The sequence below is a fragment of the Xyrauchen texanus genome, chromosome 43, assembly GCF_025860055.1.
Source record: "Xyrauchen texanus isolate HMW12.3.18 chromosome 43, RBS_HiC_50CHRs, whole genome shotgun sequence".
Taxonomy (NCBI): domain Eukaryota; kingdom Metazoa; phylum Chordata; class Actinopteri; order Cypriniformes; family Catostomidae; genus Xyrauchen; species Xyrauchen texanus.
The window spans coordinates 31,825,966-31,851,364 of record NC_068318.1 but is presented as its reverse complement, the minus strand read 5'-3'; the positions used below and the strand labels follow the sequence as shown (position 1 = coordinate 31,851,364).

The 25,399-nt window shown below is 38.8% G+C and overlaps 1 protein-coding gene and 1 long non-coding RNA gene across 2 annotated transcripts; one reads left to right on the top strand and one right to left on the bottom strand.

Moving 5' to 3' along the window:
- Nucleotides 1-293: 293 nt before the first annotated feature.
- Nucleotides 294-5,713, bottom strand: LOC127635605 (serine/arginine-rich splicing factor 9-like). Its single transcript, XM_052115750.1, has 5 exons — nucleotides 5,619-5,713; nucleotides 3,415-3,770; nucleotides 3,149-3,327; nucleotides 2,273-2,445; nucleotides 294-1,050 (listed from the first exon to the last, which is right to left on the bottom strand). Exons 2-5 carry the CDS (start codon nucleotides 3,570-3,572, stop codon nucleotides 829-831), a joined length of 732 nt encoding a protein of 243 aa, XP_051971710.1. The 5' UTR covers nucleotides 3,573-3,770; nucleotides 5,619-5,713; the 3' UTR covers nucleotides 294-828.
- A 5,040-nt stretch (nucleotides 5,714-10,753) lies between these two features.
- Nucleotides 10,754-18,591, top strand: LOC127635610 (uncharacterized). The gene is made up of 4 exons (XR_007969499.1): nucleotides 10,754-11,026; nucleotides 14,817-14,866; nucleotides 14,976-15,093; nucleotides 15,218-18,591. It is a non-coding gene; the product is annotated as an uncharacterized LOC127635610 (long non-coding RNA).
- The last annotated feature ends 6,808 nt before the right edge of the window (nucleotides 18,592-25,399 follow it).

The following is a 25,399-nucleotide window of genomic DNA, read 5'->3' as shown; positions in this document are numbered from 1 at the left end:
TGACTGCATGTATGTGTGTGTGAATGCATGTGAGTGTGAATGCATGTATGTGTGTGAGACTGCATGTATGTGTGTATGTGTGAGTGCATGTATGTGAGACTGCATATATGTGTGTGTGTGTGTGTGTGTGTGTATGTATAATTCTTGCTATATATGCACTAAATTACCGGACTATTACAGGCCTGGCGCTCCCTGATTTTCCAGGTTTTCCTCGACCGTGGGAAGTTATTACAGCTGATGATCTGAGGAACATGGGAACACACTGATGTGGAGAAAATGAGTCATCACAAACGTTTAGGGGAGTAAATTTGACTCGATGCTTTATTGAAAAAAGAAAATTCATTTAGCATACAGTCATCACATGATACAAAAACAAAAGAATCACACGGGGAGATTTTAGAAAGAAATGTTTAAAAATGTCAGGCTCCTTAAATCATAAACAAACATGAAAATGAAACGGTGTAAAGTCTATGCAATCGAGCAGATTACCGCAACGATCACATCTTCAGTCTTTTACCTCGTGTGAATAATCACGGAGGACAAAATTGGACATTAGCATGTCTGAATATGTTTCGGGTTATAAACTTACACGGTTACAGAGCTTCGACATGTCTGAACTCATCACAACATCTGTTCTGTAAACATCTACGCATCATTCACGTGGCCATCTCTCATTTTCGCAAACTCAGATTTCTTGACAAACTGAAGGTCGGATCATAAGGTCAAAAGGTCATCGGGGTTCTAATAACAACGGAATGTAAATTACAAAATTCCGAAACAAAAATGGGGCATGACAGATGAGAAAAGAAGCTGCGCCGCCTCTGGCGTTCACCGGTAGTGCCGTGGCGGCGGGCTGTGATGCTGGACCGGGGCTCGTCGAGACGGGGGGCTATGCCGGCTCACGTGACGTGGGGGGGATCGGTAACGGGGTGAGGGCGAGCCTCTGCTCTGATAGGGGGGTGAGTAGCGTCCACGAGACCTGGACCGAGAACGCGAGCGGCCCCAGCTTGTGCTGCGCTCCTCCATTACTCTGATGTATGACGTCTCACCCTGCAAAACAAATATTAACATTTCTTGTTAAGAATGACTCGATTTTAATTGCTTTACCTTATAGAAACGGTGACATCAAAATCCACCATCTTGCTCTTATTGGGAACAATTCAACTCATCTGTGCAACGTAACCACCAGTGAAGTCTTCATTTACTCCCCAATTTGGGACGGCGTAGTGACTCGCCTCAATCCGGGTGGTGGAGGACAAATCTCATTTGCCTCCGCGTCTGAGACCATCAATCCACGCATTTTATCACGTGACTTGTTGAGAGTGTTACCATGGAGACGTAGTGCAAGTGGAGGCTTCACGCTTTTCTCCGCGGCATCCACGCACAACTCACCACACTCCCCACCGAGGCGAGAACCACATTATAGTGACCACGAGGAGGTTAACCCATGTGACTCTACCCTGCCTAGCAACCGGGCCAATTTGGTTGCTAAGGAGACCTGACTGGAGTCACTCAGCACGCCCTGGACTCAAACTCGTGACTCCCGGTGTGACAGTCAGCATCAATACTCACTGAGATACCCAGACCCCACATGTATTGATTGTTTCATATTGAAGTTGATTAGTTAATTAGTGCATTCCAGGAAATGAAATGTTTTTTTCCACCATGGTCCTTAAAATGAATAGTAGGGATGCACCGATGTATCCACCAAACATCGGTATTGGCCTATATTCGGTAATCGGCAAATACGCTGTTTATCCATTTATATGCGTTGGATATTTGCGGTCGACTTGGACAACAGTTGCCTACCCATCTGCAGTTTCGGAGAAGATCCACCCAGAGCCACGGGCTGGACACAACACTGGCATGACGTAAGAGGGCAATGCGTGCCGTGCACACGTGTGGTTTGTTTTCAAATAAGTCCAAGATAATGTCGGTGGTGTGGGAGTATTTAAATGTCTGGTCTGTGATTTAGTGACAAATTCTGCTGTATAGCAGGCTAAAAAAGGCTCTTGAAAAAGTTATTTGTCATAAAAAGTATCTTTGTTATTTTAAAGGTTATATTAAACGTTATTTCATAAATTTGTATGCTTGAATTTGTGCTCGTTCAAAGATAGTGTGACGCAGGTCTGAAAGTTTTTTTTATTAGTTTAACTCAACATTACGCCACAAATCTGGAACCCGCACAAATTTCAGGCTCAACCAAATCACTTCAAACAATAACCATTTAAAAGGACAATGATCAGATTGCGGTTTTGAAGGAAGCCCTCACCTGGTGGGATCTAAACTCAGTGCTGTCCAGGCGACGAAGTGCGTAATCCATGTCCTCGCGTCTGAGGAATTCAACTACGCCCTCGCCGTCACGCTGCACATCAGCAAAACACACATCGCCCGCCTCCCGCATGTGATCTTTCAGGTCCTGCCAGCTGCCGGTGGGGGGCAGACCTGCAGAAACGATTAAAGGGTACATATGAGACGCAATTTATTCACCCTCATGCCATCCCAGATGTGTACGACTTCCTTTCTTCAGCAGAGCACAAATGAAGATTTTTTGAATATCTCTGCTCTGTAGAACAGGGTCCAAAACTTCGAAGCTCCAAAAAGCATATAGAGGCAGCATAAAAGTAATCCATGTCTTCAGAAGCAATGAAACCAGTTTTGTGTGAGAACAGACCAAAACTGTATATCTTGCCATTGCAGTCTCTATGCCCAATCAGGACTTCAAGCTTGATTACACTTCCTCACTTGATGCACACACAGAGCACTAGATGGTGCTATATGAACTGTAATCGAGCTTGAAATCAAGGACGCTGCTGATGTCAAGATACACAGTGAATAGGAAGTTATATTTTGGTCTGTTCTCACCCCAAACTGTTTAGATCGCTTCAGAGGACACCAATTAAACCACTGGAGTCATATGGATTACTTTTATGCTGCCTTTATATGCTTTTTGGAGCTTCAAAGTTTTGGACTCTGTTCTACAGAGCTGAAATAATCTTCTAAAATCTCCATTTGTGTTCTGCAGAAGAATGTCAAACACATCTGGGATATCATGATTTTTGGCTGTACTATCCCTTTAAGAAGGTAAATAAGATGAATTCGTATTTCATGTTGACTAAGTGAAAGCACTATAGACAGATTTGCTCACCCGTCACAATAACCCGGAACTCCGATCTACGTGACGGGGGTCCAAACCTCCCTCTGGGTCCTCCTCCGCCTCCTGAAGGTCCACTGAATTTGGATCCAGAAGATCGAGGGTATTCCACACGCAGCTTACTGTTTCCAAATCCATATCCATTCCTTCCAAAGACAGCATCCTCCGCATCCCTAGAGGAAGAGAGGAAAGGGCTCCTAATTCTCTTTCTACACCTGAAAAAGCCTCGTCCATGTGTTCTCAGAGGTCGAACGACTCACCGTGGATCCTCAAATCGCACAAAGGCAAACGGGATGGTCCCTCTGTTGTTCTTCAGCTCAATATCCCGAATCTTCCCGTATTTGAAGAAGAGATCCTCAATGTCTCTCTCCTGGACGTCCATGGGAAGGTTTCCCACGTAGATCCGTCCGTCCGACATGGCTTATACCCTGCTAACACAAACCCAATGGACCAGCAGCCTTCGAAGAAATAGCGTTTCCACGACAACGGCGTTCAGAATATCCAAACTCTAGTGCGTCCTTTTAAAATCCCCTATTTAAAACTCTAAACTCTGGTGGTAGCAGTGCATGTCGAGTTCAAGTAACCCCGCATAGGTACCCCTCCAGGAGTCTGCAAACTTAGAAACACAGGCAAATCAATACAACAGACTTCTGTGTTTACCGTCCATATTAATGAGTGTCAGACAAGGAAATGAGGGCCTGGATGTGTATAGTTTGATGCTTTGAATCAACCCTTCACATTTGAATAACGACTACAAACCTGATCTTCAGGTAGGCCTGGAATGCATGAGCTAAATCAGGATTCACCACCAATTGGGTTGATACATTATCTTACAACACATAACCTTGCTTATACACAACACATAACCTTGCTTTGTAGGGCATGAAAAATATTCTGCATGCGCAAAATGATATTTTGAGTCGCATTAAAAATATTCTGCATGCGCAAAGATGATATTTTGAGCGCATTAAAAATATTCTGCATGCGCAAAATGATATTTTGAGTGCAGGAAAAATATTCTGCATGCGCAAAATTATATTTTGAGTGCACTATTCTGCATGCGCAAAATGATATTTTGAGCGCATTAAAAATATTGTGCATGCGCAAAATGATATTTTGAGCTAATATTTGCATGTAAAATGATATTTGATGCATTATTCGCATGCAAAATGATATTTTGAGCGCACTAAAAATATTCTGCATGCGCAAAATGATATTTTGAGCGCATTAAAAATATTCTGCATGCGCAAAATGATATTTTGGCCGCACTAAAAATATTCTGCATGCGCAAAATGATATTTTGGCCGCACTAAAAATATTCTGCATGCACAAAATGATATTTTGAGCGCATTAAAAATATTCTGCATGCACAAAATGATATTTTGAGCGCACTAAAAATATTCTGCATGCGCAAAATGATATTTTGAGCGCATTAAAAATATTCTGCATGCACAAGATGATATTTTGAGCTCATTAAAAATATTCTGCATGCACAAAATGATATTTTGAGTGCACTAACAATATTCTGCATGCGCAAGATGATATTTTGAGCACACTTAAAATGTTATTCATGCACAAGATGATATTTTAAGCACACTAAAAATTATTTAGCATGCGCTTGAACTAATTTTTATAAAGCAATGTATCTTCTTGCAAAGATAAATTAATTTTGACCAAATAAAAATCTATTTTGTGCTTGAATAAAGTTAATTTGAATGTGAATTTGCTCAGAATTCTAAAATGTTGCTTTCTCCTTCTACCCACTCTGCGCACGATATCTTTTTGCGTGCTCAAAATATCATCTTGCACACGCGGAACATTTTTTGCGCGCGCAGAATTATGGCACAAATATGGCTCCATAGGGCACAATATATTATCATATAGTCAATATGTGACCAGACTCCCGGCCAACACATAAAGCAACACTTTTACTTTATTAAATGACACAAAACAATCAAAACACTTTATAATGGGCAGACTTTAGGGTCAATGGGTTTGTATTTGTTTCAACCCCTAATATCTGCTTTTGCGCTTTATTAAGAGAATAATTAAACAAATCTGTGAGTTTATTAAATCGGCATCATTCTGTCTATATTCAACAGCAATCTTTGTTAAATAATAAATTAGTCAAATGCAAATCATCTGACCAGCCATGACGGCAGCTCACAGCGTTTATAATCCCCTTATGCTGTTAATTCGGCACATAATTAAAATAAACACGCCTATACTTACTCAGTTTCAAAATATATATAATAATGAACGAAACAAACCAAAAAAATGTATATCAGTACATTTAAAACCAACAATAAACCCCAATCACATTAGCATGCTAGCTACTAGCTCCTTTGTTGAGACACATGATAAAACAAATAGACTTATACATGGAAAACACGAGGTTGAGTGATTTCACAATGAACTATAATACATAAGATCAAACAACACGTATATAACAAGTTATATTTACCTCTATAGTATGTAGCTTGTTTTAAAAAAACGAGGATGAACAAGCGCACGCGCTTCCCCTCCCCGGATCAGGAAGTGACACAAACTTTCGTCCCCTTCAGGGCGAAATGTGCAACTGCAGAAAATCGGTCCGTCAACAATTTTTTTTTCGATTAATCAAAATAAATAATATATTTAATTAAATAATTTAAAATTATAATGACATGTTATAATATATTATTATAGTTGAAGCAAATAAATATACATATTATGCATAACTTTATGCTATTTTATAAAATACAGCCTATTTTAACATAAAATAGTTCACCCAAAAATGAGAATTCTCTCATCATTTACCCATCCTTATGTTGTCTTAAATGGTTATGGTTTTCTTTATTCCACAGAACACAAATTAAAATATTTTGATGAAGGTATGAGGTGTTTTTGTCCGTAAAATGCAAGTGAATGGTGACCAATGGAGCTCCATAAAGGCAGCATAAATGTAATTTCGTCCATGTCTTCTTAAGCGATCTAACTGCTTTTGGGTGTGAACAGACCAAAATGTAACTATTTTACTTTGGTCTGTTCTCACCCAAAACCAACTATATTGCTCCAGAAGATGATATTTTGAGTGCACAAAACATTATTTTGCACATGTAAGATGATATTTTGAGCACACTAAACATTTTATGCATGTGTATGATATTTTGAGTGCAAAAAAAAGGTTCTGCATGCGTAATATAATATTTTGAGAGTGTGAAAAATGTTCTGCACGTGTAAAATGATATTTTGAGGGCACTAAAATTTTTCTGCACTCGTAAAATGATATTTTGAGCACACTAAAAATGTTCTTTATGCGTATGATATTTTGAGCTCACTAAAAAATTCTGCATGCGTAAAATGTTATTTTGAGTGCAAAAATATTTTTCTGCATGGGTAAAATGAGATTTTGAGTGCCAAAAACATTTTCTGCACGCATAAAAGGATATTTTGAGCGCAGTAAATTTTTTTGCATGCGTAAAATTATATTTTGAGCACACTAAAAAAAATTCTGCATGCGCAAGATGCTATTTTGAGCGCACTAACAATTTTCTGCATGCGTAAAATGATATTTTGAGCACACAAAAAAAATTGCTGCATGCGTAAGATGATATTTTGAGAGCAAACACAATATTTTGAATGCGTAAAATGAGATTTTGAGTGCCAAAAACATTTTCTGCACGCATAAAAGGATATTTTGAGCGCAATAAAAAATGTTTGCATGCATAAAATGATATTTTGAGCACACTAAAAAAAAATCTGCATGCGTAAGATGCTATTTTGAGAGCAAACACAATATTTTGCATGCATAAAATGAGATTTTGAGTGCCAAAAACATTTTCTGCACGCATAAAAGGATATTTTGAGCGCACTAACAATTTTCTGCATGCGTAAAATTATATTTTGAGCACACTAAACAAATTCTGCATGCGTAAGATGATATTTTGAGCGCACTAACCATTTTCTGCATGCCTAAGATGATATTTTGAGAGCAAACAAAATATTTTGCACGCATAAAATGATATTTTGAGCGCATTAAAAATGTCTGCATGTGTAAGATGATATTTTGAGCACACTAAAAAATTTTGCACATGTAAGATTGAGCGCACAAAAATGTCTGCATGCTTAAGATACAATGTAAGTGAATGGTGACCAAATTTCGAGTTCCATAAAGGCAGCATAAAGGTAATTTCATCCATGTCTTCTTAAGCGATCTAACTGATTTTGGGTGGGAACAGACCAAAATGTAACTCTTTATTTTATAATTCATATCATCAGCAGTCTCTATGCACGATCATGATTGCAGGCTTGATTACACTTTCTAGCGCCATCTAGCGTTCTGCGCATGTGTCAAGCACTAGGAAGTGTAATCAAGCTTAAAATCATGTATGGACACATAGAGATGTTACAATCATAGTCAATGTGACAAAACACGACATGTCATGCAATTACCCAAATCAGACAATTCATGAAAACATTCACTTTTATGTAACAAGGTAAAAGTGTAAGTCATCGTTTCGCTTTATTATAAAACCACAGGTGGGTGTGATGTACAGTTGCCTACATCAAGAAAGTCACATTCAATTTGACAATGTTCCATTAAACTAAATATATCTTACTGCAAGTCAAGTATCTTAGAGACTTGATATTGTATTGATCTGATTTTATGGACGTGGTATCACGGTTATACCTTCTTTTATTCATGTGAACCATGGTAATACCTTTATATTGGTATATATACAGTACCTTAGAGTGGCATATAAATACCATGGTATATGAGCACGGTCATTATTTAATACCATGGTATGTGAATATGGTAATCATTCAGTACCATGGTGTAAATCAAAGTGTATCTGTCTTCAGAAGTACTATATATAGCATATGTACTACACTGTAAATGTCATAACAGAATGTTCCTGTCTGTTACATGATCAGGTCTTGCACTAAAATTGCTTTATCACCATTGCAGATGCCACATAACACACCAAGTGTTTGACTGGACAGTAGTATGACATTTCCGCCCCATTGTGATAAAGACACAGAAAAAGAGCCGAGAGGTTTAAAAAGCCTGATGTGGGCAAAAGGGTGATGTATGACATGTGTTCAGATCATTATCATTCATATCATATCAAAAAATCTGTTGGTTCTTCACACCAACTACCGGGGCTGAACTGGTAATCTGGCATACCGGGCATTTTTCCGGTGGGTCGACGCACTTTGGGGGCGATCAGGGGAGGACTGGCCATCGGGAAAACCGAGCGGGCCGATGGAGTGGTGTGGCGTAGTAGTTAAAGCACATAACCGGGCAGTGGTGGTGGTGTAGTGGTCTAAGCACCATAACTGGTAATCTGATAATCAGAAGGTTGCTGGTTCGAGCCCCACGGCCACCATCATTGTGTCCTTGAGCAAGGCACTTAACTCCAGGTTGCTCCGGGGGGATTGTCCCTGTAATAAGTGCTCTGTAAGTCGCTTTGGATAAAAGCGTCTGCCAAATGCATCAATGTAAATGTAAATGTAATCAGAAGGTTGCTGGTTCGATCCCCACAGTCACCATCATTGTGTCCTTGAGTAAGTCACTTAACTCCAGGTTGCTCCGGGGGGATTGTCCCTTTAATAAGTGCACTGTAAGTCGCTTTGGATAAAAGCGTCTGCCATTTGCATTAATGTAAATGTAAATGGGCTCCGATAAGCACAAATGAGACACCGCGTTATGCAGAATGGTCTACAAAATGGAAAAGGACAGTCACCCCAACTTTGGGGCCAGTTGCTCTGTAAAATCCCGGGCTGATTTCTCTTCCCAGTCCAGCCCTGCCAACTACTGTCATCTTTGCAGTTGGCACTAACACTTGATTTATGGCTTTATTCGGAGAGTTAACATGCAATTACGATTTTAACCAGGAGTGATCAGTGTAAACGTGTTTTACTATTTATAAAGCAAATATTTATTGTATTTATTCACCACCAAACCTTGCATGTTCTCATTAAATTGGAAAAGAATGAACAGTTGAATGTAAAAATAATAATAGGATATTAACGAAACAGAGATGGAGACCATCCGCATCGACAGTGGGGGGGCCGTGGAGGTGGTGGAGATCACAGATGGACAAATGAAACCCTGGCAGCCCATTGGAGAGGCTTGTATTCTGGGTTACAACCTTAGTTTTTTGTCAAAATTAGGAGTACATTTATGGAAAACGAGATTAAGGGGGCTGTTTTTTTTGCCGCTGTAGGAAGTATTGAGAGATTATTGTTCCATTTGTGTTGTGTTGTTGTGGTCATATCGTCTGATGGAGGTGCGAGGATTCAAAAATGAATAGGAGTGGATACAGGACACCAGGGACGGATAGGTGTGGCTTTGAGTGGGGTGGCCAATGGGGTGGCCAGGCTTCCGTTCGGGGGTGGCCATGACCACCCCTGGCCACCCCCTGGCTCCGCCCCAGCTCAGAGAGCTAGTGTAGCAGAATTAGAACATTTGTTTACAACAACAATTTTTGTATGTCATGGCATCTATCTCAATGCATGTGCACTAAAAATTGTGTGCAATTTAAATGAACTGATGACCAGTTAAAGGGCATAATATGTACAATTTCTCTAATACATTTGTGCATATTCTTCAATTCTCATTGATGTATCAAGTAGGCTAAGTGTCATTATTTTCAACTTTGTTGTTTTGAAACTGTTATTGCTGCCTACCACACCCATGCACAGTTTTGCACAATTAATGCACAAAGTTCATGCTTTACTTGAATTAATGCAACACTGAGGACGACTTTTCCAAGACATGATGATGTATAAGATATCAACTCCAAATATGTAGGGTTTTAAGTATGTTTTAGTTGGTCAATGTGGTTAAACAGGAGTTGTAAGTATGCACTTTATATTCATTACTTGTTTTATTATTACATTTATTATGAGGTTGGTCCCTCTGACACCTGCCTTTTTATTCCGACAATGTCCTGGCATGATGAACAAATTCAACATTACAGAGTATTAATACACAAGTTCATTATACATGTCTATATAAATGTTATTTATTTATTTATTTTAACAATGTTGTAAAATATAATATTATTTAGGTCCCTTTAAAGGGCGTGGCTTAGCGGCCCAGATGTTGTATACATAATAATAATTCTCCTATATTATCTCTTTATCTTCAATTGCTATAGAAATGTATGTGCCTAATTAGATCAGTGTAAATTATCCTGCCTTCTCTTTGTAGAACCACTGCTGAGACAGCGTGGTCACGCTGGAACTGTTACTTTTCTACGCGCTGCTCAAGCTAGCCCAATCACAGTCAGTTATGATTACAGTATACGGATTTTAAATGTAATTTTAAAGCGAATGCAAAGGAACGGATTTCCATCTGTATCTCAGGTAAGAAGTATTTGCCTTATTATATTGAAAAGATTATACTTCCTAGTGTACAACTTATTAGAATAAGACAATAAACGTCTTAAGATTTGAATGCGGCTCAATGGAGTATTAGGTTCACTGGGCCACCAAGCGCCCCCTGGAGGAAGAACATAGTATTTCATCCGAGAACATTTGTTTCTCCGTCGCACGGAGAGGAGGCGGAGACTCCGTGATCCCGCCCACCGTCGGGTAATCATAGGTTCGTCTGAATCGAGCTGCAGTGCAGAACCTGAATGGGGGCTTGGCCGCGGGTCAGTATCGTCAAAATTAGCTCTCTGTTCAATGATATGCAGTCAGCCAGTGGACGCGGTATAGTTGGGTTCTGACGCCCCTGTTCTGCAGCCTTGTATGGGGTGTAAGAGCCCCCACAAGGCTGCTTACCACCGCTGGACCCTTTTTCTGTGCACACGAGCGTTTTGGGGGCAACAGCGGGCGAAAAAGCAATTTAAGAGGACAACAAGAAGAAAGGCTTTATCTGTAAGTAACCCGAAACTCGATCGACAAAAGTTAATCTTATTTTGATGGAGATCCAAAACCAATTTTTAACAGACTATCGCTTATCAGGAGGGCTTTAATGCAAGTTATTGTTTCAGTATTGCATGTGGTAAATTAAATGCTGGTCTGTGTGATAAGACTAAGAAAAAAACACTTAAAATGTACCCAGCACAAAAAAACAAGAATGAATGGTAATATGTAGAATAAGAGGAATGGCGAAAGTGCCACGCTTGATCTGCTGATATCTGGGCGCCTCCTTTGTTCTGTCTGAAAGTCTAAACTTGGAATTATGACCTTCTAGATTCATTTTAGACAGAAATTTGACCTTAAAAATGTAAAAGACTGTAAAATCCATCAGCACATAGCAAGAACTGAATGTACTATTTGTTCCCAGACACACAGACTGACTGTATTCCCCACTGTCTGCCACCTACACACACACACACACACACACACTCACACACAAACATGATCTGTGTTCAAATGGTTTGCATACATAATATTAAGGCCATCAAAACTGTTTTTCCTTCCTAATCTGGAGTTTAAATAGAGAACAAACAATGTAGCAATGCATATATTGACAGCAGACCTCACATGTAACATTGTTACATTCATGGAATCTTTGGGAGTGTTACAGTGATACAATCTTTAAGTGTTACATTGTAACATTTCTAATGTCATATTGAATGCAGAACTAGACTAATCTAAATGTGTGTCAGGCTGATTTCAGTATTATCAGCACGTCTGTGGGGCTTTGGAAAAGCCAGACAGCATTTGCAGCCTCTCTTGATGCCAAACCGATTTCTCGGTTCATGTTAGGACAGGGCGTCTTTCCTCCCCCCCCAACCATTTTCACCTCATTCAGCACTGGATTCAGTAAAGCTACTGGAATGCCATGTTTCCATGAAAGATCCGGACCGTCTTTGGAGCTCCACAGGAGTTGCATGGCACAGTCCTAAATTTAGAAGCAATGATGAAGTCATGCAAACGGGCTTGGACTGATGCACGTCTCAATGCTGTTACAGTTATCGCAGGAGGATTCCCAATTTCCAGGCAGCCTTATTCACACATCAAGGGCATGTGACATGATTACACAGCTCATGTAAAGTGCCGTTATTTGATCACAAGCCACTCCTCGAATTTTGTGCATGATAGATAGAAACTACCACATATAAAAATGATCTAAACATGGGTGTCATTGGCGTGAGCGTGCTGCCCACTGCCTGAGCTGGATTCGTGTCAACAGGGGTGTGTTTCCACAATCCGTTTGTTCTGCAGCAGGCAGTTGGGTTCAACGGGTTCATGCATGCTCAGTATGGCGGGCTGGGGCGGGGGAAAATGTGACCTCGTTTGACTGGATTTGGAAACGCTCCAATCTGCAGTCGGAGATAGAGGTGGAATGGGACGAAGTTGCCGGGGCCCCATGACTGCAACCATGTGCATTAAGAATGAAACACATTTTCTCCTTTGTTTGTTAGTTGGATGTGTATTTAAAAGGGGACAGAAATGTTGAGAGGCTCTGCGGTGCAAAATGCAGGCTCCCACAGAATATGTCAGATGGATTTTGTGTTCATCTGACTCAGAAGGAATGTGGGAGTGTGACTGATTCAGTGAAGCAAAGACTATGACCTGAAATCTTTAGCTTTTATTATATTTTTGTATCTGATGGTAATAAAGGAACTGTAAGTTGAGAGCTCTTTTTGTTCATCGTATGCTTTAAAATGACAGTTTACCCAAAAATAAAAATTCTGTCATTATTTACTCACCCTCGTGTCTATTGATCCGAGGGGACAGGGAGGGACTATATTTTCTGAAAAGGTTTTGCATCACTTCACAATAACGTTACCATGGTATGCATACATTAATTGCAAGTTAAGCTGAGAGTGGTGGTGGCGTAGTGGGCTAAAGCACATAACTGTAATCAGAAGGTCTCTGGTTCTAACCCCACAGTCACCACCATTGTGTCCTTGAGTAAGACACTTAACTCCAGGTTGCTCCGGGGGGGATTGTCCCTGTAATAAGTGCTCTGTATAATACATTGGTACTCAGAAGGTCACTGGTTTGATCCCCACAGCCACCACCATTGTGTCCTTGAGTAAGACACTTAACTCCAGGTTGCTCCGGGGGGGATTGTCCCTGTAATAAGTGCTCTGTAAGTCACTTTGGATAAAAGCATCTGCCAAATGCATAAATGTACATGTGAGCTCAATCAACAGTATTTGGGCATAATGTTGATTTCCACAAATTATTTTCGATGTTAAAAAATCAACAATCGATGTTCCAGTGAGACACTTACAATGGAAGTCAATGGGGTCAATTTTTGGAGGGTTTAAAAACAGAAATGATCATTATAATTTTATAAAAGCACATTCATTCCTATGTTAAAAAAGCTACTATTTGATCTTTAAACTTGTTAAAATCGTCATTTTTTGGAATTGTAAGGTTTACATTATTATATCATCATTACAACAATGTTGTAAAATTGTCTATCGTTCCACAGATGTGGTTAGTGTGTGATTTAATGACAGTAAAATCATGTTAACACACATGTTGTTTATGTCTTGTGTCTATATTTTTGAAACGGTGAGTATTTTAATGTTTTACCATGTTATTTTAGTACAATTTTACCAACATTTACCATGGTTGTTAGAGGTCGACCATATTTGATTTTATCCACACATAACTGACTAATCGACAGTTTTTAAAATCGATTAATAGGATGTTTAAAAAATTATTTTATTAGCCTTTCCTTATTATGACAGACACAGAGGCTACAAGTCCACAATGAATACACTTCCAGATTCAGTAAATTGTGCAACAAAAATCCCAATAATAACTAGAAAAAATGACGATTTGGTGCATAAAGTGGGTCTTGTATTTAACATATTTCAGGACTCTTCATTTTGAAATGACAGAGACTTGGCTTGGCTGTAATGCTAAGTATTGCTAAAGCATTTATCAAATGAAGCCTTTTAAAGGTTATAGATTCACCAGATGAGGTTTTGTATGAGTATTCACAAGATATGAAGTTGGAAACACGATGTATGTACTGACGTGACGGGCACGTTTCCATAGGCGCATTTTTCTGTGCATGAACGCTCTTCAATTTAGAACATTGGATTTATCAAAATAAAAAAATATGCATTAAAGTGAGGAAAACGTATGGATGACTATTGTGAATGATGAGAATATTTAAAAATTATTTTAAATATTTTTTTTAAATTACCACTAGAGGCCACTGTTATACTGTAGAACTACATGGAAGAGGAAAAAATGACATCGGCACACATTTTTGGCCAATGATCAAAAACGACTATCGGCACCGATTAATTGGTAAAACCGATATATCGGTCTACCTCTAATGATACTACAGTCATGGTAACTACAATATTACAGTAGTAACGCCATGGTTAATCTATTGTGAGTGAATGCAAAACTATTTCTGAAAAAAAAAATATATATAATTAATTAAATAAAATAAAAATAAATCCCTTCCTGTCCACTAAGGGGCTCTGCTCTGTACATATCATTATAAAATCATACGCTTTTTTTCTGTGGAATACAGACATTTTGAAGGAATTTTTATCACTATAAACTGTAGTTGTATGTAATAGAGCTGCAGGAAGATTCTTACAAAAATCTACTTTGGTATACCGCAGAAACGAATAGCATAATGTTGAGCTTTGCTGAAAGCTCTTTTGTTCAACGTACAGGATTTGTAACTTAGTAACACCTTTATTGTTAACCTTCATTGTTGTGCTGTGTCTCTCAGGTTTCTGCTTCAAGAGTGACACCAACAGGTGCAATGGACGATCCCAAGAGGTGAGTTAATGAGCTCTCATATTATAAAATAAAAGTCCCCCAGTAAATGCAGGCGGTATGCACAAATGTCTCACAGTGATTTCCCTATTTTGTGCATTATGATCCTCAGCACTGACAGCTGTGTTCCTGGCCCTGGTGGCGCAGAGAAGAACTGCCATGAAGAATCAACATTCCTTCTGTGTGATGTTGGATAGAGAATGGCCCTGAGGAGGAAATGTTATCCTCATGTATATTGTTTATTTCCTAAATCATGTATATCCTTATTTTTTATGGTTATGGCGTGTGGTACAGGTGAATTATTATGACGCTGGGGCTTTTTTCTCCCCATCTATGTGATTAATAATATTTTAGAAAATCCTGGGACTCTAAGCCTTGATGATATGATCTTTTGGAGGGGAGCGGCGGTAAAGACATTCAGCACCTTAAGACAGATCTGACTGGAGCTTCACTAAAGACCCACATGTCTGTGTTAGCAAACTCCACAGCGGATCCCTCGCGGCGGCGGCAGCAGCACGTCTTCCACTTGTCCACTTCTTCTATTTTGTATGGCTGTAATCTTTCATCCACCTCATTGTTCATACTGTAATTCCTGTAAACAAACACACAAAGGGTTAATCTACACATCAATGTTCTGTATACATGCAAGTACATGGGACAATACTGTAAACATGCCAATCACTAGTCGACCGATATGGGCTTTTTTTTTTCTTTCGTTTTATTTAATTTTTATTGCCCAATACAAATGAGGGAATTTACAGTTGTGATTTCCTGTCTGGGAAATGTCACGGAAGTTCATCAAATCTTCAGAAAGCATGATTTTTAAAACTGACCCAAAGAGTTACTTGCACTTATGTTAAAGGAATACTCCGGATTTAATACAAGACCACATTTGTGTCAATGTTGATTACCGCAAATATTAATTTTGACTCGTCCTGTGTGTTCCTGTGGGACACTTCCAATGTAAGTCAATGGGGTTTAATCTGTAAACATTAAAATACTCACTGTTTCAAAAGTATAGATGCAAGGTATGAACAATATGTGTGTTAACATGATATTAGATGGATGAAATCAGGGATATATCAGTGCTGTGTCGCTTTCCATATTACGTGGTTTACATGCGTTATGTCGTCATGACAACAAAGTTCTAAAATTAGATGTAACTTCACACAGAAAAGGTTTCCAAGCAATTTTATCACACTAAAATCATGTTAACATGCATAATGTTTACGACTTGTGTCTGCACATATTTTAGCCTTTACGGATTGGCCCCATTGACTTCCATTGTAAGCGCCTCACTGTAAATGCAACCATATGATTTACATGGGACGAGTCGAAATACATTTTTTTTGTGGTAATCAATATTATGCCACAAATGCTGTCGATTGAGCTTAACTCGAACTGAACCAGGAATATTCCTTTAATCTGCAAAATATTGGGCGTTGTCGACAATCTCATAATTGCCAAATGTTGGGCCGACCAATATATGCAATACGGTGCAAAAGTTTTAGGCATGTGTGAAAAATCTTGCATAGTGAGGATGTCTTCAAAATATAATGACAAAAATAAAAACTATTTATCACTTAATGTCATACAAAGTCCAGTAAACATATAAAAGCTAAATCAATTTTCGACGTTGCCCCCTTTGCCTTTAAAACAGTCCCAATTCTCCTAGATACACCTGGAAACAGTTTTTCTTGGTTGTTGGCCGAATTTGCCACAGTTCTTCTGTCTATTTTGGCTGTCTCAACTGTTTCTGTCTCTTTATATAATCCCAGACTGACCCAATGTTCAATGGGGGGCTCTGTGAGGGCAATGCCATCTGTTGCCGGGCTCCCTGTTCATCTATTCTATTTGCAAAAGTAATGTTTCTTAGTCTAACATTTATATTTCCTGACACATTATAGCTAAAGATATAAATAACCATTCTAAGACTAAATGCTTTTGTGAAACATCTTAAGTGCCTAAAACCTTTGCACAGTACTGTGTATGTGTATGTATATATTATATATATATATATATATATATATATATATCGTCTATCACTACCAAACACACACAGACACCCAAACACTTCAGATTCACAATGTCCTTGCCAGAAAACACTTCTATTTGTCTCCATCACTAAACGACGTCAATCAATACTCACACTTTACAGTATTTACTGAGGCTAAGAGTCCCCACTTCTCATGCAGTTACTAAAACTATGGAGTTCATTTTTAATTTTATTTTGTAGAATATTTGCTTTTTAATTAGTTTTGTTGCTTTGTTAGTATATTAATGTGTAATCATGTATGTTGTGATATAGAAATAGCTGTAGAGACGTATTGTTTCCTTGTGGTAAGTGACTGAGATGCTGCCACGGATTTGAGACACTGATGAATGGTGCTATTTTGGACTTTTATCTGCTCCTTGGTAAGGAATGTCAGATGGTTTTTATTTTATATTTTCGTGTTGGGAGAAGGCGTTGGTACTTGTCTGGTTGTCGTAACTCGGATCGGATTGACTTTTCTCCCCGTGTTGTTTTCCGTGCGGCTTTCTCATTGGATGGAAAACGGGTTTGTCGAAGAGTTGGCGTTTTTTTGCCTCTGACGCGATCTTTTTGCAAGATTACAAAACCGTAGACAGTCGGAGCAATCACAAAACTGCAATTATTAACACTATTTACCCGTTAAATGTAAAGGTTTAATTCAAGAAGTAGTTTCGATTCCTGGCGCTAGTCACTTCTAGGGTCCCGCGTGAAATGAATTTTTACAGGGGGTTTTTAAGCAATGGCTTCCTTGCGGTTAAAGTGTGTAATTGTACCCTACTTAATATACAGAGTCAACTATAAATACGCCATTTGTAGGTTCAATCTCCCCAAAACATTTCCCTGTTTGTTTGAGCGTCCTGACCAGCTCGACGCCGCGACATTGACTCAATCAACGAATCGCAGGATTGGTGTTCAGATGCCAGAAGTGGCACAGTAATTACACACTTTACCTTTAAATACATCAAGGACACATTTGAATTGAAATCACTGCAAAACATGGAGGTGTTGCTGTTGTAGGTTGCTGTGCACAGTCCCATGTGAAGGTGTTTTATATAGTGTACATACCAGGGCAGCTGTATACTCCGCACCAGCCGGGAATATCTGATAAATAAAATCACAAGTCATCCGTTTTGCACGCAGGGTCATTTGATGTATTTTCTAGGGCATCAAAACCAGCGGTCTCAACGAGTGGTTTTGTAAATGACTTTTATTCGTTATACAAACCAAAAGCTTTATATTTATTCCTTTGGGTGAGTCGTTTAAGTAGCAAGGTATCATCACTCGGTATTTGCAGTTTTGTCTTTGCTTCCAGTTAACACATTAACGATCCCAATTCAAAGACCAACTGGAAAGCCCACGTTAGTTTTGTCGTCTTCCATATTTTTCCACTCTAGTGGGAAATTTCCCAGCTTGCTCTAGTCTTTCCTTATTGCTGACAGCATATCCACTGCATGCTCTTGGTTTTGTTTTTGATCTAAATCATTGTACTTGTAGTTTCCTCACGTAGAATAGGTATGCCAACTTTGTTGTAAATAGCCAGTGAATTATATATAGATTGTTGAATTACTGTCATAACTGTGTATTATTGGTGTACAAACCTGAAGTCTAGCCTTGTGAACTTTATAATGATTCACTAGTAATTTCATGACATTTTGCAACTTAAGCTGTAGTTGAATAAATATGCAAGCTCTCACAATTGTTGATTGTCTTTATTGGCCTGTTTATACAAATGGGTGGTTCACAAATTGATTTGATGTCTGACTTTTTATTTTTTCAGCATCAAGATTTAAACTTGTATGCATAAATGTATAGCAGAAACTGGCACTGCAAACGTCATTGTTTAAATCAGAATATTTTTTTCTTGTGTTCTGGTTAAAATAGCCAAACATCCTTAAAACACATTATTAATCATATTTATTTCAGAAGCAAAATTTTGTAAGACTTTCAGAGAATATTTGTAAAATTTCTAAATGGAATATATATATATATATACACACTGGCGGCCAAACGTTTGGAATAATGTACAGATTTTGCTCTTATGGAATGACATTTGTACTTTTATTCACCAAAGTGGCATTCGACTTATCACAATGTATATAGTCAGGACATTAATAACGTGAAAAATGATTATTACAATTTGAAAAAAACAATTTAAACTACTTCAAAGAGCTCCACGTGCAGCAATGACAGCTTTGCAGATCCTTGTTATTCTAGTGGTCAGTTTGTCCAGATACTCAGGTGACCTTTCACCCCACACTTCCTGTAACACTTGCCATAGATGTGTCTGTCTTGTCGGGCACTTCTCATGCACCGCACAGTCTCGCTGATCCCACAAAAGCTCAATGGGTTTAAGATCCGTAACACTCTTTTCCAATTATCTGTTGTCCAATGTCTGTGTTTCTTTGCCCACTTTGCACCCCTGAGTCTTCTCTTTACTGTTGTACATGAAACTGCTGTTGAGCGGGTAGAATTCAATGAAGCTGTCAGCGGAGGACATGTGAGGCGTCTATTTCTCAAACTAGAGACTCTGATGTACTTATCCTCTTGTTTAGTTGCACATCTGGTCTTCCACATCTCTTTCTGTCCTTGTTAGAGACAGTTGTGCTTTATCTTTGAAGACTGTAGTTACACCTTTGGATGAAATCTGCAGTATTTTGGCAATTTCAAGCATTGTATCGCCTTCATTCCTCAAAACAATAATTGACTGATGAGTTTCTAGAGAAATCTGTTTCTTTTTTGCCATTTTTAACTAATATTGACCTTCAGACATGCCAGTCTATTGATACTGTGCAACTCAAAAACAAACACAAATACAACGTTCAGCTTCATTTAATGAACCAAATATCTCTCAGCTGTGTTTGATATAATGGCGAGTGATTTTCTAGTGTCAAATGATCATTTTAGCATGATTACTCAAGGATGAGGTGTTGGACTGATTAGATTTGATCACAAAATACTTTTTCAAATAGTGATGGTGCTGTTTTACATCAGTAATGTCCCGACTATACTCTGTGATCAGTTGAATGCCACTTAAGTGAATTAAAGTACCAATTTCCTTCCGAAACAGCAAAATATGTCCATTATTCCAGACTTTTGGCCGCCAGTGTAAATAGTTACATTTATGCTTAAAACAAGAAAATAAAATCGCCAATGGGATGAGCTAAATAAACATATATTCTTAGAAAACAAGATTTTATATCTATGCAATATTTGGTTAGTCATAGTTAATTCATCACGCTTAAAGCATGTTTATATATTTATATACTTTTACCTGGAAACAAGCCAAAAATAGGGATTAAGAAATAGTTTTTGCAGTGTGTATTTTAGTTGATTCCAGTTTGTCACCATTTAAATCCCCTTTTTGCCTTCATTAGTTCATTTTAAATGGTCTAATGTTGCAACAAATTAATTTTAACAGTGCGACGAAAGAGTTTTAGTTATAAAAAGGTATTAATAATATTTATATTGGAGATGTTGTTTAAAACAGGTTTAGATTGCAGCACGTTACACTGCTGAAACTGCTAAATGTTCCTACTTTTAACCACCTATACATGACATAATATTGGGTATTTTTACAGAAGGTCAGTAAGCAAACAAGAAAACAAGCATTTATTTACTGCACTCCTGTAACACACGTGACCTTGTATTTCAGTTCAAAATCAGTCATTCATTTCACTCATTTAATAACGTACAGACCTTACAATGGAAAGTTCTGCTCTATGATTATATCTATGAGAAAGACTCACTTCAAAACAGTTGTAATCATACGGAAAGTGCCTGGGAATGACTCGTGTTGGGATTTGGAATGCTGAGACACAGAACCGGGTATAAGGGGGTCTTTTGGACCTCCACGAGTCTTCCACAGATGGCATTGAAATATCTCTGACTGACAACAGCTCTCGGATATTTCTAGTAAAACACTGCATTTGAAAACGATTTGCACAGCTGAATCGAGCTGGACAGAGCTCATCCTGGTTTCAAATCTAGTTGGTTCTCCATCTGTTCGTTCTAATGATCTCTTTACACAACGAGCCCTTTGATCTACTGAGCATCGCCGGTCATGTGCACGCTATGATCACATTACCCTAGTGCTTTTAACCACATTTTGACCGAATTAGGAGGTTACAGGATTAAACAAGATCTGCATAAATCTGTTTTTGACTGAAAGGACACCAGAGAACCAGCTCCTGGAATCCTTCATTTAAGGATTACATTTGCTAAACCTTCCTGTTTACCCCCCCCCTTCAATGTAAATGCTGTAATTCTGGCTGCTTTAATAATTATGAGTTAAACCAACAGCCAGAGCAGCAACTGTCTGCTAGAGCGATGACAAGCATCTGTAATAATTGGATAACGGCACTGTCTGCAGGGAGGGCTGATATCCTGTTTACATGAAACACATCACTAAAGCGTCTGTCCACCAGAGCTCGCAGGAAGTTTTGAGGGCACTAGGCTCGGATAATCTTGTTTGTATTCCCAAATGAGTTCACTGAGTAAAACAGTGCTGTTAAACACAAAGCAAAGCTTCAACGCCATTGTGGTAAAATCCTGTGCACCTTCCTGCAGCCTATATGATTGGAACATGATTACACAAGACTACTAACAGCGAATAAAGTGGCCTGAGAAAGTACTTGCATTGAACCCGGAACACACTTACAAATGACTGAATGCCATTTCATTAGATAGACCAATGCTGCTAGACAATTTCTTCAGAAAGTGGCGTGGTGGTGGCGTAGTGGGCTAAAGCACATAACTGGTAATCAGAAGGTTGCTGGTTCGATCCCCACAGGCACCACCATTGTGTCCTTGAGCAAGACACTTAACTCCAGGTTGCTCCGGGGGGATTGTCCCTGTAATAAGTGCACTGTAAGTCGCTTTGGATAAAAGCATCTGCCAAATGCATAAATGTAAAATAAAGTTTAGCTTGAGAAGTGAGTTTGTGCTTTTAAATAAATGGCATTTGCTTGATATTTAATCTAATGCATTGATGTTAATAGTGTGCAAGGAGGCTACTTTTCTAAAGCAAATGTATTTAGAGAAAAACTGGATTTCTCTTAGATGGATTATGGTGTGTAAACCATGGAAAATAATGGTTTTGCTTTCAAGAAAATCACAAAAACTGTGGAAATGGTTACGGATTGTATATTGGCTTTCTTTGTCTTTAAATCCCTCATCAGAGTTGAGGGAGTGCATCTGGCAAACTGCTCTGGCTGTTCGCCACAACACAACAAATCTGTTGCAGCTGAGAGCCATGCGGGATATTCAGACAGTGTGTCGGGGGAAACTCAGGGAAGTGGTAGAAATGGAGGCAGATCCCACCTGACACAACAGCATCAGCTGTCAGTTAAAATGACACACTTTCATCTTCTGGAAACATCACACATGTTTACTTTACCATATTAAACATGCTTCTGATGCATTTGAGGAGGAAGAAATTGTGATCAGATCCCTACAAGGCCTGTCTGAAAGCAAAAATAGTGAACATTTGGGATATAATCGTGATGATATTTGTTTTATAGTCTGCTACCACACTCTTGTTTGCTTTAGATAAAATTCCATAGAGAGACCAGAATACCATAGTGGGCTATTTTCACTTGGGGCTAGTAAGCACCCACCTAGCAACCACTTTGAATGCTCTAGTAACATGTTAATAACAACTCAAAACACCCTAGTAACCATATAGTAATACACTAACAACCACTCAAAACACCCTAGCAACCTTATAGTAATGCACTAACAACCATTCAAAACACCCTAACAACATTATAGTACATTTACATTTATGCATTTGGCAGACGCTTTTATCCAAAGCGACTTACAGTGCACTTATTACAGGGACAATCCCCCAGAGCAACCTGGAGTTAAGTGCCTTGATCAAGGGCCCAACAGTAGCATCTTGGTGGTGCTGGGGCTTGAACCCCCGACCTTCTGGTCAGTAACCCTGAGCCTCAACCACTGAGCCACCACTGCCCCCACGTAGTGTATGTAATGCACTAACAACCATTCAAAACACCCTAACAACCTCATAGTAATGCACTAACAACCACTCAAAACACTCCAGCAACCTCGAGTAACGTGCTAACAACCACTCAAAACACCCTAACAACCTCATATTAAAGCACTAACAACCACTCAGAAAACCCTAGCAACCTTATAGTAATGCCCTAGTAACCTTATAGTAATGCACTAACAACCATTCAAAACACCCTAACAACCTCATAGTAATGCACTCACAACCACTCAGAACACCCTAGCAACCTCATAGTAATGCACTAACAACCACTCAAAACATCCCAGCAACCACATAGTAATGCACTAACAACCACTCAAAACACCCTAACAACCTCATATTAAAGCACTCACAACCACTCAGAACACCCTAGCAACCTCATAGTAATGCACTAACAACCACTCAAAACACCCTAACAACCTCATATTAAAGCACTAACAACCACTCAGAAAACCCTAGCAACCTTATAGTAATGCCCTAGCAACCTTATAGTAATGCACTAACAACCATTCAAAACACCCTAACAACCTCATAGTAATGCACTCACAACCACTCAGAACACCCTAGCAACCTAATAGTAATGCACTAACAACCACTCAGAACACCCTAACAACCTCATAGTAATGTACTAACAACCACTCAGAACACCCTAGCAACCTCATAGTAATGCACTAACAACCACTCAGAACACCCTAACAACCTCATAGTAATGTACTAACAACCACTCAGAACACCCTAACAACCTCATAGTAATGTACTAACAACCACTCAGAACATCCAAGCAACCTCATAGTAATGCACTAACAACCACTCAAAACATCCCAGCAACCTCATAGTAATGCACTATCAACCACTCAGAGCACCCTAGCAACCTCATAGTAATGCAGTAACAATCACTACAAACATCATAGTAACAATCTAACAACCACTCATAACACCCTAGCAAACTTATAGTAATGCACTAACAACCACTCAGAACACCCTAGCAACCTCATAGTAATGTATTAACAACCACTCAGAACACCCTAGCAACCTCATAGTAATGTATTAACAACCACTCAGAACACCCTAGCAACCTCATAATAATACAGTAACAATCACTACAAACATCATAGTAACGATCTAACAACCACTCAGAACACCCTAGCAACCTCATAATAATGCACTAACAACCACTCAGAACACCCTAGCAACCTCATAGTAATGCACTAACAACCACTCAGAACACCCTAGCAACCTCATAGTAATGCACTAACAACCACTCAGAACACCCTAGCAACCTCATAGTAATGCACTAACAACCACTCAGAACACCCTAGCAACCTCATAGTAATGCACTAACAACCACTCAGAACACCCTAGCAACCTCATAATAATGCACTAACAACCACTCAGAACACCCTAGCAACCTCATAATAATGCACTAACAACCACTCAGAACACCCTAGCAACCTCATAGTAATGCACTAACAACCACTCAGAACACCCTTGCAACCTCATAATAATGCACTAACAACCACTCAGAACACCCTAGCAACCTCATAGTAATGCACTAACAACCACTCAGAACACCCTAGCAACCTCATAATAATGCAGTAACAATCACTACAAACATCATAGTAACGATCTAACAACCACTCAGAACACCCTAGCAACCTCATAATAATGCAGTAACAATCACTACAAACATCATAGTAACGATCTAACAACCACTCAGAACACCTTGGCAACCTCATAGTTGTTATGCAGCTATGTGGTATTTAGGAATAAATCTTTATTCTACACAAATTGTTTGGAGAAAGGAATATGGTCTGTGATGCATGTATTGGAAAATACCAAAACCATTATAACTGACCATTTTCTTCAAACTAATTGTTACAACATTTTCCAATGATGAAGCCAAGAAATTATTCCAATCGCACCAAAAGTGAAATTATCACTGAAATTAATGGACAAGAAGAATGCGCTGAAAATATGTAACAGAGAACCCCAACAATTCCTCTTTTTTGTGTGGACTTTTGTTTTACTCATGATTGTTTTATGGTGCTTGTCTGTTGTCAGGATAAGAATATTCAAGATTGTACCAGGGCATTTATGTTTGTAAATAATGTATTTTTTCAATAAAGTTTTTAAATTAAAAATATAAATAAAACAACAATTATGGGAGAGTAATCTTAAATAAAAAAATATCTTAAGTAATTTCTTTCGAGGTGTTCGAAAACACTTTCAAAACAAAACAAAACAAAACATAAAATGTATGTGTAATATACCAAAGTCTCTCTAGCAAGTCAGTCCACTATCGGTATCTTTGGAACGCCCATCGGGGGTTATTTCTTTTCATGCCAGTGCAGCTCCCTGTAACGATTCAGACTGAGATGGAAGTTTAGGATACATTTGCAGAGATTTATTTAGCAGGCAGTGGTCAAAACCAGGTAGGCAGATACACAGTGAACAAAACGACAGACAGAAGAGTAAACCGAGAACAGGCATAAAT